We start from the raw sequence: 15,045 nt of genomic DNA, 5'->3' as shown, positions 1-15,045 counted from the left end.
CTCATGCATCTCAACAACAAAAAAACTAACAACCCAATTAAAAAATGGGCAAAAGACTTAAACAGACATTTCTCCAAAGAAGATATACAGATGGCCAACAGACACATGAAAAGATGTTCAAAATCATTAACTATCAGGGAAATGCAAATCAAAACTACAATGAGATATCACCTCACGCCCGTCAGAATGGCTATAATTAACAAGACAGGAAACAACATGTGTTGGAGAGGATGTGGAGAGAAGGGAACTCTCATACACTGCTGGTGGGAGTGCAAACTGGTGCAGCCACTATGGAAAACAGTATGGAGATTCCTCAAAAAAATCAAGGATAGAACTACCATATGATCCAGCTATTCCACTGTTGGGTATTTATCCAAAGAACTTGAAAACACAAGTGCATAAGGATACATGCACCCCTGTGTTCATTGCAGCGTTATTCACAACAGCTAAGACTTGGAAGCAACCTAAGCGCCCATCAAGGGACGAATGGATAAAGAAGATGTGGTATATATACACAATGGAATACTACTCAGCCATAAGAAACGATGAAATCCAGGCATTTGTGACAACATGAATGGACATTGAGGGTATTATGCAAAGTGAAATAAGTCAGAGGGAGAAGGTCAAATACTGTATGATTTCCTTCATTAAGTAGTAGATAATAACAACAATAAACAAACACATAGAGACAGAGATTGGATTGGTGGTTACCAGAGGGGAAGGGGGGAGGGAGGAGGGCGAAAGGGATAATTCGGCACATGTGTGTGGTGATGGGTTGTAATTAGTATTTGGGTGGTGAACATGATGTAATCTATGCAGAAATAGAAGTATAATGATGTACACCTGACATTTATACAATGTTATAAACCAATGTTACTGCAATAAACAAAAAATTAAAAAAAAAATAAAAATAAAAACAAATTGGGCTGGTGCACGCCCTACAAATGACAATGAGTTCTATTAAACCTATTCCAACACAAGTATTACCCTGAACTTGTAAAACTGGGCTAGACATATTGGGAACAAATTTTACATATTAATGTCTGCTGTTAGATAAACAGAATCATAAAGATCTAGCAGGGAAATGGTTGAACAGAGAAATAGCTAAATAAATTGTGGTATATCCAAACAATGGAAAAAAAAAAAAATCCCAGCTCCATCACCTACTACCTGGGTGACCTCGGGCAAATTACTTAACCTGTTTGAGCCTCTCTCTTCATGTGTATGTAGCACACATGTATGCGTCAGGTATTGTTCTCGGCATTCCATTCATACTAATTCATTGATTCCTCACAACAACTCTATGAAGAAGAAACTATTATTATCCCCATTCTATAGATGAGGAAAATCGAGGCAAAGAGAGATTAAGGAACTCAGCCAAGATCCCACAGCCAGTAAGTGGAGGGGCCAGGATATAAAGACAGGCAGTCTGGCTGCAGAGTGCCCTCTCCCCTTCAAGCCCTGAGCTGCCCACTACAGTAGCCACTGGCCACGTGTGGCTGTTAAGTACTTGAAATGTGGCTGGTCTGAACTGAGATGTGCTGTAAGTGCGAAATACACTTTGGATTTCAAAGACTTAGTATAAAGAAAGAATAGAAAATATCTTGTTAATACTTATATTGATTACATGTAGAAATGATAACATTTTGGATATATTGGGTTAAATAAAATGTATTATTATGATTTACTTGTTTCTTTTTACTTCTTTTAACATGGCTTCTAGAAAATTTTAAATTACATTCGTGACTCACATTGTATTTCTATTGGAGAGTACTGTTCTATTCTGACCTCATAGCTTGATGCCAGCATTAAATCAATCAATACGCAGACAGCACCGAGCACAGAGCCTGGAACAAATTAAGCATCCAATAGCTATTATTAATATTAGTGAGGTCAGTGGTTTTCACATTCTATGGTCAAATTTTTTTTCAACCACCATCTTATAACAGATAAAACGGGAGTTCTGACGGAAGCAGAGGCGATCTCTGAGGTCTCTTCTTCAGGGACCCATTCACCCTGGGCACCACCTCTACAGGTTGGAAACCTACAGGGTTAAATGATCTTTAAATGTCCTTCAGGCTTTAGCATTACACGTCTATAATTTCAGAGAGATGAGGAAGCGGTATTGGACAAAATCAAGGGGTCTACGGCAAGCTTTAAAAATGATCAAGGATCTTAAATGTTCTCACCACAAAAAAGAAATGATAATCGTGTGACATGATGGAGGCATTAGCTAAGGCTACAGTGGTAATCATATTGCAACATATAAGTGTATCAAATTAACGGGTTGTACACCTTAAACTTACTCAATGTGACATGTCAATTATATCTCAATAAAATTTAATTAAATACCAAAAAAAAATCATAGAAAAACACTAACATTTTGTTTGGAAGAATCAAAGTGGTTTGGTCCCAGGTCTAGACACAGTCCAGAAATTGGGGTAGAATGAACATGAATGGGGGGAGAAGGTCACCTATGGGCCCCTGATCATTACCTGCACATACGATCCCTACACACCATGCACCTCTGTACTTCTGCTCCTCACAACCTGCCGACTCCCCATCCACCCAGAGCCCGGGGAGGCTCTGGGAGCTAGCTCTAGGCACCAACATCGCGAGGTCTAGCTCCAGGGAAGGGCAACAAGTGACACTCAGCCCAGATACCACAATGACTGTGCTGTCCTGAAGGCAACTCTGGGCTGGGTCAGCCCGGCGTCTGCCAGGCCAGCGTCCCAGCTCTTCCTGCAGCCCTCGCCCCTGGCTCTGGTGTGAATGTGTGGACGGGGACAGCAGCCAACTCTTCGCCGGGCTCTCTAACAAGTTCCGCAAGTCTGTTTGTTAAAGAAAGATTCCAGTGAGTGCATCCAACACATGGAACTCAAGTACAGAAATTATATTTATCCGCCCCACTGCCAAGGAGATCACATGCCCCGTGAGTCACTCCAGATGTGCTCAAAAACAGAGTCTGTCTGTGGAAGCCCAGTCCCCCAATCCCAGAGAGAGTCGGATTAACAGAGGTCCCAATTTCTGCCCCTGCCCCCCCAGGAAGCAGCCTCTGCCTCCACCCCTCTGAGGCGGGAGAGGGCATCTCTGCACTTCTGTAAGGGAAGGGTGGTAAGAACCATATTGCCGCACTGGGAGGACCAGTACGGCCATACCTGTAGCTCCTGGGGTCCCAGTGGGTTTGAGGGTGACTTTTCACCTTTTTGGAGGAAAAGATGTGTTGGAAGACGCTGCTGCTTCTGCTGTTGTGTTACGATGCTCAGGCTACTGTGGCCCACAGGTGGAGCCGGGGTGAGTCGCTTTTTATTTATTTGTTTGTTTGATGCTCATTATTCTTTCTTAAATACAATTAGGAATTTGGCAAGGGGGAAGAGTGGAGGGGGCGGAAGGAAATTAGAAGCCCCACGCCCTCCTTTTATCTCGTCTCTGCCAATGGCTTTATGCTTCTTGACATGTTAGAAGTGACGGGAAAATGACACTGAAAAAAATCAGAGCTGCTGAGGGGCCTCGGTCAAGGTGGAGAACACAGAGGGCATCCCTTCTGATCTGCCCAAGAGAAGTCATCTTTGCTTCACAGAACGTGGACAGACCCCCTGGAGGTCCCCCCCAGGCTGCTGCAGCTGGGCAGGGCGCCTGGAGAGCAGGTGCTGAGGTCTGATGCTAACATGATGGCATGGTGGGTGCTAGGATGTAAACGGTCACTACCTGGGGAACCTGACAAGAGGCCCTGGGCCGCGCTGCTCAGTATGGAGGTCTCCACGCTGCTTCCCTACCAGGAGTGGACACATCTTTCCAGCTGGGCAGACCTGGCCCAGAGGCAGGAGAAGAAGGGTAACCCTCCAGCAGCCACATGTGTGCCCGCCTGCTACTCCCGTCAGCCCCGCCGGTCCACCTGGGAAAGGAGGGGGTCCGGGAAGACCTTCTCCCTCACGGCCAGCTTCCTTTCCCTCGGATGGCATCCTTTCTCTCTGCCCCAGGACTGGCTCCAGTTGGCCAGCGCCTCCAGCCAATTAGAGTTTATCACTGTTAAAAAGGTAAGGGATCAATAGTGCAGACCACCCCCTCCCCATCTCAATTGAAATCTTTCCGCTGCCTAAAGTCATCTGAGGTCTCTCTCCCGGAAAGAACTGGAAAAAGAAGTCAGGCTCGTAGGTGTTTCTAGAGACCCAAAATAGGCTGGCATGGTAGCATGAGGATAAGCCTCCTGGATCTCAAGGAGAGTTTCAGGGAAGGAAGGAGCAGCAGATGGATCTGAAATTGGGGGAGGGAGGGCGACAAAAGCCACAGCACCTGTTGGGGTTTTTATTTTCCCCTTTACAAGCCTGAGATTAGGGACTCGCCAGCTCTCTGAGCGGAGCTGTGAAATGACTGTTGCGCAGAGACAAATAATTAATGTAGCCTTTTCCTTTCTTCTGATAACATTGCACACACCCCTCCCTGCTCGTCATGTGCACAAACTTGGAAGCAGAGAGCAGAGACCTCAGGATTGGGTTCTGCCACTTACCCCGTGTGACACTAGGAAACTTCCTTAATTTGCCCATTAAGAAAGAATGATAAAATCCACTCTTCCTAATGCACAGGCTGTTAGAAAACCAAATGAGATGATTTGATTTGTAACGAGGTTTATAACACCATAGCCACATCATGAGCTACCCTGCAAGGAACTCAAAATTTAAGTCTGCCTCTATTTGGCTGTGTGATCTCTGGCAAGTTTCTTAACCTCGCTGAGCTTTAGTTCACAAAGGTAACGTATTAATAATAACAAAACTTACCCTTACCGTGTTGTTGTGAGGGTCATAGTCAAAAAGGTAAATAAAATGCTTTGTAAATGAAGAACTATGTAAATGTTAGCTATTACCTACCACTCAAAAAAATGAAAAAGCTTCAATAAAGAAAGTTTGAGGTTCTCAACAGACAGGTCTATAGCAGCATTCTGGGAGTAACTACTCTGGCCCCATCCCCTCCTCAATGGGGAAAGTCTGCCCCCCAATAACAATAACAATAACAATCTCTATAAAGATATGAGGCCAACAGCTGGAACAGAGGCCAAGAGGAGGAGGCTGGTGTTAAATGCCACATTAGTGGTTCACAGCAGTGTCAGTCAACAAATGACAGGAAGCCCCTCCAACCATCATCAAAAGTCTTCCACGTAGATATTTTTTCATTTTTAACATTTTTTTCTAATTTTAAAAGGACACAATTTCCATTTTTTTTTAAGATGGAATGGGAATCACACCCAAATAAAAAACTATTTTTCAAATGTGCTTCTTGTTCCTTTCACCTTGATCCTGACCCCAACCCCCACCCCCACCCCAACTCCAGGCCTAAGTTAGAAGAATTCCCTTTTGAAATAGTCTGAGGGTGACCTCTCCCTACAAGATCCTGGTCCTCCACTCATCCCTAGCCCTCAGACCCCCACCCTCTGCCCACAACCCTCACCACCACCCCAGCCCCGCCCTCCCCGCCCTCCCCACCCCGCCCACCACCTCAGCCCCCACCCTCCCCGCCGCCTCACCACCACCGCAGCCCTAGCCCTCCCCCACCCGCCTGCCCCCACATGTAGAAATGTAGACATAAACCCAAAAGGAGTACACCCAGCTGTCAGGACATCCTTTTTCCTACCTTTCTCCCAGTCTCCCCCTAAGAAGAGCGCTCTCTAGGATTCCCCCCTGGGAGGTAGATTTCCACGCCAGAATGGCTGTTCCAGGCCCACCAACTTGATTAAGACCAGATGACTCACCTGCAGTTAGCATGGCCAGCCCAGGGAAGCTGGACACACCTGGCCCAAGTCCCAGCCCGCCTCAGGACCTGCCAGAGCACCACCTGGGGGTTTGGGGGGCGCTAGCCAGTCTTAACAAAAAAGAAACACATGTATTAATTACTATAAATATCTACGTTTTTATTAAATACATGTAAATTATTTCTTTTAAAAGCAATTTCATAGGGAAGGATGGCCCTTAGTTATCTGGTGGAATTTATGTCATTTTCAGGTGTCCACTTTAGTGGTGTGTGTGTTTTCAGTCATGAATGTTCCATAAAGGGAAGGGTCTGTGGTCGGTGTTCAGTAAGTATTGACTGACAGACAAACTGGACTAGCATTACTGAGGACACCATGGGTGGCCACCTCCTTCACTCCACGGTCACTGCCAGAGGCAGGTACTATGCTGACCATTCACAGGTAAGAAACCTGGAGGATGGGGAAGACCTGGATCACTTAGTAGGAAGGAGAGAGCTGGATTTTGACACTCACCCCCAACCCCAGGTCTATGGCATCAGAGTCTGGCTGTCCTCATCCATCCCCTCCCCATCCCTCTCCATCCTTCCAGGTGCTCCCGTGCTCCCCTGTTCCCAAGAGCCCCGAGTTCCCCCCGGGGTGGCGGGATGGTCTGGCCGAAGGAAGCCGCCTCACAGCAGCCCTTCCAGAAGCGCTCTCCAAGGACCCCAACGCACGGGGCCAAGATCCAGGCTCACTCAGAATATCACTGCGTTTCTACAGGGCTGGCCTGGGAGCAAAAAAGTAAATGGTATCAGTAGGATCTGGCAAAAGATCTTTTAGAAACAAGAGCTTTCCTTTCCACACCCACGGTCGTTTCCATAGAGTTGCTGCAACTGATTCATTAAAAATCTGGTTGCATTTAGACTTGATATGTCTGCAGCTTGAAGATTTTCCAGCAAGCCCTTTGATGCAAATGCTGCGCGTGGTTAGATAGAAACCGTGGTTAGCCTTAATACTGTTCTGCTATAGTGAACCCATTTGCGGATTAGGAAGAGAGAAGAGATTTTTATCCCAGATTATAGGAAGTCAAAGAGAAGGTCAGGCTCAAAGCAAAAACAGACTCCTCCATTTAGGGAGGCTTCTGCCTGTATGAATGAGCAAGACAGCTTGGGCGGGCTAAGATGTGGGGGAGACAGGGGCCAGCCTTGACTGAGATCATTAAAAGTAGCTTCTCCCAGGGACCGGCCTGGTGGCGTAGTGGTTAAGTGGGCACGCTCCGCTTCGGTGGCTCGGCCGGGGTTCACAGGTTCGGATCCCAGGCGGGGACATAACGCACCACTTATCAAGCCATGCTGTGGCGGCATCCTGTATAAAGTAGAGGAAGATGGGCACGGATGTTAGCCCAGGGCCAGTCTTCCTCAGCAAAAAGAAGAGGATTGGCAACGGATGTTAGCTAAGGGCTAATCCTCCTCACAAAAAAAAAAAAAAGTAGCTTCTCCCAGACTGGAACAGGGGATCCTCAGAGACAAAGGGAGGGCATGGTGGAGACAGGAGACAACATCTACTTTCTGATAATTAGCCAGCACCTGGAACTGCAGATAAGTTCTAGAATCACCCTGTTAGAAAAAGAAGGATTTAGTGAAGCACTGCATTTGAAAAGAAAGGAATTTAGTGACAAGGGTAGTTAATGTGTTTCTGTGTGGTCAATTATTCATTCAACAAACAGTCATGAGCAGGATGGTAGGCACTGGGAATGCAGCAGTGGGCAAAACTGACAATGTCCCATGCCCTCGTGGAGCTGACATCCAGTGAGGGGAAACAGACAATAAACATATACGTAAACAAGACATTTGATTTGTTGGATGGCAATAAAGTAGGGACAGGTTAGAGGGTACAGAGGATTATAACTCTAAATAAGGCAGTCAGGGAGGTCCTCCCTGAGGAGGTAACTGAAGACCTGAAGGAAACGTGGGCGTGAGCCATGCAGTCTCCGGGGAAAGAGTGAGTATTCCAGGCAGAAGGAACAGACGTGCAAAGGCCCGGTGGCAGAAGCATGCCTGGTGAGCTTAAGGAGCAGTGAGGAGGCCTATAGCTGGAGTGGCATGCGTCAGGAGAGAAGAGCAGATGAGTTCCAAGAGGTAGTAAGAAGTCAAGTCAGGTAGCACTTGTGGCCATTGGAAGGTCTTGGGCTTTTACTCTGAGTGAGATGGAAAGCCACAGACGGTTCTCGGCAGAGGAGGGACATCATCTGACCTATGTTTTCACAGAAGTGCTTTAGTTGCTGTGTTAGGAACAGAATGAGGGCAGGAGCCAAGGATGGAAGCAGAGACGTTGGTAGGAGAGGTGCTCGAGACGTGGACCAGGCTAGCAGGGACGTGGTAGGAAGTAGCTAGATTCCAGATATATCCTGAAGGGAAGGCTGACAGGATTTGCTGACTAGTGGAAAGCAGGACGTGAAAGAGAGAGAAAAGGCAAGGATGACCACCGAGTTTTTGGCCTGAGCAACTGAGAGAGATGCACCTACAAAAAGATAGCATGGTTCACACTCTCAGCGAGAGTGGGTTTTGGAGCCTGCGAGATCTGGACTTTAATCTCAGTCCTGTGGCAAACAGATTGAGTGGCCCAGGGCAAGTTCCTTCACCTCCAAATTTCTTCAACTATACAATGGGATGTTAGTACTTACCTCCCAAGGTACGTGTGGAAAGCACAAAGCACATTAACTGGCACACAGTGGGCTCATGAGCTGTTATTCTGTCTGAGCTCCACATTTTAACAGCTTTGGTCTGAGGTCACAGTGTGTCTCTCAACAGAAGACATGGACAGAACACACTGTAACACGTGAACTTCTGGACCCAGTTCCTGGACTGACTTTGTGCGTGTGGTGTGACCATTAGCAAGTGAATCATCTCTTCTCTGCTGGTCGGTCCAACGTGTCACAGACACTCATCTGTCCAGGGAGTCAGGCACCCGGGAGAAGCTCAAGGCTTCCCTGCCCCAAGGCCAGCCTGTGGAGCAGACCTTCAGGCAGGGAGATATGGGAGTCTCCTGTGTCCATTGGTCACACTGAGTGGCTCTCGTGGGCACATTCACATCCTGAAGAAACAGCTGGAGAGGAGGCTGGGTGTGGAATGTTGAGTGGAGAAGAAAGAAACAAATTGGCCTAGCTTTACAGCAAGCAAAAGGTACACAAAGTCGGCGATTTAGACATAATTGTCCAAGCAGCCTTCCTGCCTGAGGCTCAACACTCAGGTGGCTCCTGAGGGAGTGGAATCCTTCTGCTAGTCTCTGGTCCCCCACCCACCCCTCCGTCTCCTCCCTCAGAGAAGGCGCCATTGTTAATGGCCGTCCCATGGGGAGCGCTCCGCTCTCCCTCTTCTCGGCCTGGCGAAGACGGGGCTGCCCACAGCTTATCACTCCAGTGAGGAGGGAGCCGAACGTGAAATGACCTCCACAAATTCAGGCAATGGGATGCAAGGGAAAGGAAGGAAAACCAGCAAAGCTCCAATGGCAGAGTCTCCAGGGATGTTTTGTTTTATTGTTGTTTTTTTAGGACCTGGTTTATTTTTAAAATCATTCCAAAATATATAGATTGAGCCTGCAGTCAGAGCCCAGCTTTATGCAGACACCGAGGTCAAGCAAAGGAAGCATAAAGCCCATTCCCTCCCTGCCAGGAGCTGGCGATGGCTGGCACGATGTGAAATGTGTAGCACGGATGCAGAAAGCGTAGGAGGCAGAGAAGGAAGACAACGGTGTACTGCGGGGTCACAGGGCAGGGCTTCCCAGGAACAGGGCTGTTTTTCTAACCACGTGGGGGCAAGTCTAGTTTAAAGCTTTGTGCGTATGCATCTCGGAGTTGGTCAGCTCTTTTTTCAGCCATTCGCACTTCTGGCAGGGTCATCGTTATGGACAAGAACGTCTGGAGTGACAGTACAGTTAACTTTTTACCCCAGTTGTTGACATGGACCCGACAGAGCTTATTTCTCGCCCACCACCTGCAGCATCCGCAGGGAAGACGAATTGATCCTCTCCAGGCCTCACTCACGGGGAATCAGCTATGGGCAGCTGCTGGCACGTCTGCCCAGAGCTGGCTGCACTTACCCAGCCCAAGGGGTCATAAGAGCCTGTGCCCAACACACACTGTCAAAGCAGCTACGGCAACATGAGGGAGGCCAGCAGAAGGCGGTAGCACGATGTGGAGAATGGGAGGAAGGAGGGAGGGCTTCATCTTTAAGATTCCTGTGCTCCCCACACACACTTTCTGAAGCAATAATTGGTCCCCTAGTCTAGAGGCTAAAGCTATTTCTAACAATCGTCCAAAACGGTGTTATTATTTTAAAAAGTATGAGAACAAGGGCTATTGGAAATGACCACGTTTCCATTGTTAAGCTCAGCCTTGAATCAGGAACTATTTTCTTCCTGGCTCTTTGAGAACTAGGCGTCCGCCTGGGGTGAGCACGTTAAAGAGCGTTGCCCTTTGTTCGCAGGGAGACAATGGAGTGAAGAAAGTGCAGGTCTAGCTGTGAACAACTTCCCGGGAGGCAACCATCTGAAGTCAGAGATGACGGCAGCAGAAAGGGCTCCGTGCCTGGGACGTTCATCCCCTCCCATCCCCTTCACTGGCTGGGGTGTGAATTTTTATAAAGGGAACAAGACTTTTAATTTCTCAATAAGAGAGAAGAATTAAAGAAGTAAAGTTGCTCTCAGATCCCACCCAAGAAGGGGGTTTCACCCACCTTTCATGGTAGGAAGAAAGGAAGGACACACAGAAAGAAAAACTGGCTCTGGACCAGTTCTCGTCCTGGTGTCACCTCCCACCAAGGGGAAAGCAGGGTCAAGTGCACTCCGTCTTTGTGCCTCCACTCTTTTGCCTCCAAGAACATGATGGCCTAGGTCTCTTCAGATGACCTGTAAGGCCCCATAAGATGGGAGTGAGCTCTGAACGTAGCAGGGCACCACTGCTTTGCTGTGGATCTGGAAAACCCAATGGTTGTGATTGGAGAGATCTTAGGGCTTGAGGAGGCCTTCGCCTCTGTTGACTCATTGCTTCTGCCTGTAGTTTCAGGTAGAGCTCAGGAGAAGGAGGCATCTCCTGTTCCACTGGTTGGCAACCTTGACCACACATTAGAATCACTGGTGGGGCTTAGAAAATACTGATGCCTGGGGCAGGCCTGGTGGCATAGTTGTTAAGTTCACATGCTCCACTTCAGCAGGCCAGGGTTCACTGGTTCAAATCCTGGGCATGGACCAACACACTGTTTGTCCAGCCATGCTGTGGCAGCGTCCCACATACAAAATAGAGGAAGATGGGCACAGGTGTCAGCGCAGAGCCAATCTTCCTCAGAAAAAGGAGGAAGATTGGCAACAAATGTTAGCTCAGGGCCAATCTCCCTTACCAAAAAAAATACCGATGCCTGGGTCTCAGCTCCAGAAGTTCTGATTTAATTGATTTAGGGTGCAACTGGGACAGTAAGATTTTTAGAAGCTTCCTCATGCTTCTAATGGCAGCCAAGGTTGAGAATCAGAGGGAGCTTGACCTGAGGTTGTATAGAAGGAGCTGCTGGGGCTGTGTGGCCGCTCTCAAGTTAGCCCAGTGGTTCTCAACCTTGACTGGATGTACATCAGCATCACGTGGGAGATTTTAAAAACCCAAATGCCCAATGCCACCACCAGGCCAATTCACGGGCATCTCTGGGGTGGATGTAGCATCAGGACTTTTTACAGCTCCCAGGTGATTACAACGGGCAGCAGGCTTGACCATCATTCTGCACAGCGCCCTGGTAGGTGGAGGGGCTGTGGAGGTGCACGGGGCTGTCTGCTCCAAGCCTGATACGACCCCAGAGAGCTGAAATTCATAATGACTATTCCTACACTCTGTAATACCCTGTCTTCTCCTTCTCTTGTCCTCAGTCAGTTCCTAAATCTTGCTACCCCCTCTGCCTCTAGCAGCCCATCATCTTCCTCCAGCTACCACTTCTACACGCAGCTGCTCAGGAACAACACTGGCAAGTCATCAACTTTATGCTAAATGCATTTCTAAGTCAGCCGGCCCTTGCAGGAAACCCTGAGCTTGGCTCCACACACCCCTGGAGCCAAGTGTCAGGGTCTGTGGCAGCTCTCTTCCTTTACTTTGTCACCTGTGTTCAGATTCTTGGCAGCTATATTTTAGATGGCTGGGGCAGCCAGAAGTCTGAACCTCTGATTCTAAGGGTTGTGAATAAATATAAACCAGCACTTCACATTGATAAAATAAAGTGCTAAAATGTGCAATCCTATTAGGGCACAGGATTATTAGGGAACTCATTTGTTGAATTTGGGGTTTTTTGTTTGCTCATTTCTATTTTGTATTATTTTGTTTCATTTTAGTATAAATTCCCTAGAGTATACACATTCCCAGACATACATATTTTTCAAAACTTTCTGGGGTGGTTCTGATGAGCAGCCTGGTTTGAAATCACTGGTCTGAAATAGTAACTTCTGACATGCCTGGGAGCTCTCTGGGACACACCAGGGTTGTCTGTCACATCTCCCTGCTTGATGTCCACCGCCACTTCCAGTCGGTCACTTCAAGGCTGGCTAGCTAACCTTAAGGTCAACAGGAGGAAGAAGGCCAGTGTGTACGCGGCAGCCCGGCGAGCTCACTCTTGTGTCTTTCAGCCGTGCTCTTCCCTGCTGCCCATCGGCCAAAGAGATCCTCGTCGATGCCGCTGAACCCCGTCCTGCAGACCTCCCTGGAGGAAGTAGAACTGCTCTACGAGGTAGGCAGGGGAGAACGCGGTCAATTCTGGTCACCCAAAAGGCACTGCCCCTTCTCTATGATTTTTAGAGGAGAAGTGACCCGAGCCCCTGAAAATGAATGGCCTCTGCTGCCACAGCGACTGGCCTAGACTAATTTGTGGAGGTCATCGAATCCTGCCCATCCCAAAGTAAGATATTGCTCATACCCCCTCTCCTTTCCTGCATGCCATGACAGGAATGATGGCATTAGGAGCTCAGTTGAGGCAAAATTGGAGATTAGGTTTGGCTCACAGAAGCCACTACAGCCCCAACAGCAGAGTGGGGCACCCGGTGAAGGCCATGAGGCAGGACTCGGCAGTAGCACTCAGGCGATGCCAAGCCAGTGTCTGCGTGGAGCCGTGTCTCCAGGAACTGCACACTGTGACAGCCCAGCTTCTGATTCCTGGGGTCACCCAAGACAATCACCTCTCACACTTCACCTCTCACACCTCCACCACTGAGATCCCACTCCCTCTCCAAACCACAGGGAAGTTTCCCAAGGCAGCTTGGTTTGGTTCAGTGGTAAGATCCCAGGTTCAAGATCTGAGCTTTAGTCCTGGTTCTGTCACCCATCAGCTTTGTGACCTTGCATAAGCCACAGTTTCTCTCTGGGCGTGATCTCCTCACTATTAAATGAGGGAATTCAACCGTGATCTCCAGAATTCCTCTCCAGCTTTGACATCCTCTGACTTCCTCCATGCACTAGAATTGTCTGGCAAAGAAAGAGCTGCTGTAGCCAAGCAGGTGAGCCAGGGGGTCGATTTAAAATCCTGCTTCAGGGAGCAAAAAGGAAAATGCACAGCCTGTGCCAAGTCTTGAACATGGGAGTCATAGGAACAGATCTGTGTTTTAGAAAGACAGCAGACAGGAGCGTGGAGGATGGATTAGAGCCAAGGGAAGACAGAGACAGACGGAAGAGTTAGAACTCTGAGTCCAAGAGGTACCAGATTCCCGACACGAGCCTGGATCTAAGCAGGGGTGCATGTGACACACCCCACCCCTACTCTTAAAGAACAGGTGAGAGACGAAGACAAATCTCTGTATCCCACTTAATTCCTAGCACAATTCTCTGCATCCTTCAAATTCCCAGCTTCCGATAAAAAATTACCCAAAATAATCAGTTCATGCTTTAGAAGATCTTTGATTGGTGGGAGGGAGAAAGGGAAGGAGGAGGTGATCTGGGACACTAGAAACAGTAAGTAGGCACTTCAATAGTGGCTTTGTACCAGGCACAGTGTTAGACGTTGTCCATATTTGTCTTATTTACTTCTAACAATATCCCAGTGAAGTATTGTCACTAATCATTTCACAGAGGAGGAAAATGAGGATCAGAGAAGTTAAGTAGCTCATCCAAGGTCACACAGTAAGTGGGAAAGTCGGAACTGGAACCCAGGTCTCTGGGATTCCAGAGCTTTTTCTGCAGCTGCCTCCCTGAATGAACCCGTGTGATGATGAATACAATGGTGTCCTCAACAATGCCCGAATGCTTCATGTCTTTCCACATCCCGTGTTTCTCACCAGTTCCTGCTGGCCAAACTGGAGATTGGCCCTGACCTGAAGATCTCCATCAAGGACGAGGAGCTTGCCTCCTTGCGGAAGGCCTCTGACTTCCACGCTGTCTGCAATGAAGTGATCCCCAAGCGCATCCCAGACATCCGCCGGCTGAGCGCCAGCCTCGCCAGCCACCCTGGCACCCTCAAGAAAGAGGACTTTGAGAGGACAGTGCTGACCCTGGCCTACACAGCCTACCGCACGGCCCAGTCCCAGGGGCATCAGAAGGACATCTGGGCCCAGTCCCTCCGTAGCCTCTTCCAGGCCCTGAGGCACGACTTGATGCGGTCCTCGGGCGCCAGAGTATCTCCCTGAGAGACACCGCCCCAGGACCATGGAGCAGAGACCAGCACACACAGTAATCCAGAAATTCTTCATTCTCGACTCCATTTACAGACACCAGCAACAAAACACATACCACCAGTTTAGAGTAGCAGAGGTACAATAAGTAACCCCGATGCCCTTTGCCCCTTGTAGCTTCCAGACAAGCACACCTGATTCATGTCACAATGTGACCTGGGCTAGAAGAAAGGGCTGGAGTGGTAATTCGAGATGCCTCCAGAGGTCGAAGGGTTTATCTGGTGACACGCAGGAGTCTAAGATATGCTTCAACACTGAGTGACAGCCACAAACACCCCAGAGCGAGGACAGAGCTAGAGGAGACATCAGAGAGGTCTGGGCTTGATGGGAAGATGGAGACAGATTTCTTTGGTCCTAAGAGATCAGGGTGCTGGGTTGAACATCTTTCCAAAGGTTCTGTAGTAAGATATAAAGAAACTAGAGCTATAGCCACATAAATACATTGTTAGTCAAGGATATACTTCTCAACTTTTCCAAAAGCCACCAAGAAGAATCAGTTAGAAAATCAGTAATTTTATGACCTCTGTCTTGACTCTTCTTTTCTGCAGGCTGGTCTACCACAGAGGAGAAACATGAAGGGGGCCCACAGAAATGCTAGTCATGCCTTGTCTTTTGAACAGAGAAACCAGGCTAATTCAGAG

At 48.2% G+C, this 15,045-nt stretch overlaps 1 protein-coding gene across 1 annotated transcript; it reads left to right on the top strand.

Annotated features, from left to right (window-relative positions):
* Positions 1-3,218: 3,218 nt before the first annotated feature.
* Positions 3,219-14,359, top strand: FAM180A (family with sequence similarity 180 member A). The gene is made up of 3 exons (XM_004430829.3): positions 3,219-3,294; positions 12,374-12,474; positions 14,015-14,359. Exons 1-3 carry the CDS (start codon positions 3,219-3,221, stop codon positions 14,357-14,359), a joined length of 522 nt encoding a protein of 173 aa, XP_004430886.1.
* The last annotated feature ends 686 nt before the right edge of the window (positions 14,360-15,045 follow it).

Source organism: Ceratotherium simum, chromosome 1 (assembly GCF_057802395.1).
Source record: "Ceratotherium simum simum isolate JZ-2026a chromosome 1, ASM5780239v1, whole genome shotgun sequence".
In the NCBI taxonomy this organism is placed as follows: domain Eukaryota; kingdom Metazoa; phylum Chordata; class Mammalia; order Perissodactyla; family Rhinocerotidae; genus Ceratotherium; species Ceratotherium simum.
This window is presented reverse-complemented; position numbering and strand designations above follow the sequence as displayed.

Coding starts and splice junctions, on each gene's coding strand:
- FAM180A (XM_004430829.3), top strand. CDS start 3,219: ATGTGTTGGAAGACGCTGCTGCTTCTGCTGTTGTGTTACGATGCTCAG. Junction 3,295..12,373: donor GGCCCACAGGTGGAGCCGGG/GTGAGTCGCTTT, acceptor TGTGTCTTTCAG/CCGTGCTCTTCCCTGCTGCC. Junction 12,475..14,014: donor AAGTAGAACTGCTCTACGAG/GTAGGCAGGGGA, acceptor GTTTCTCACCAG/TTCCTGCTGGCCAAACTGGA.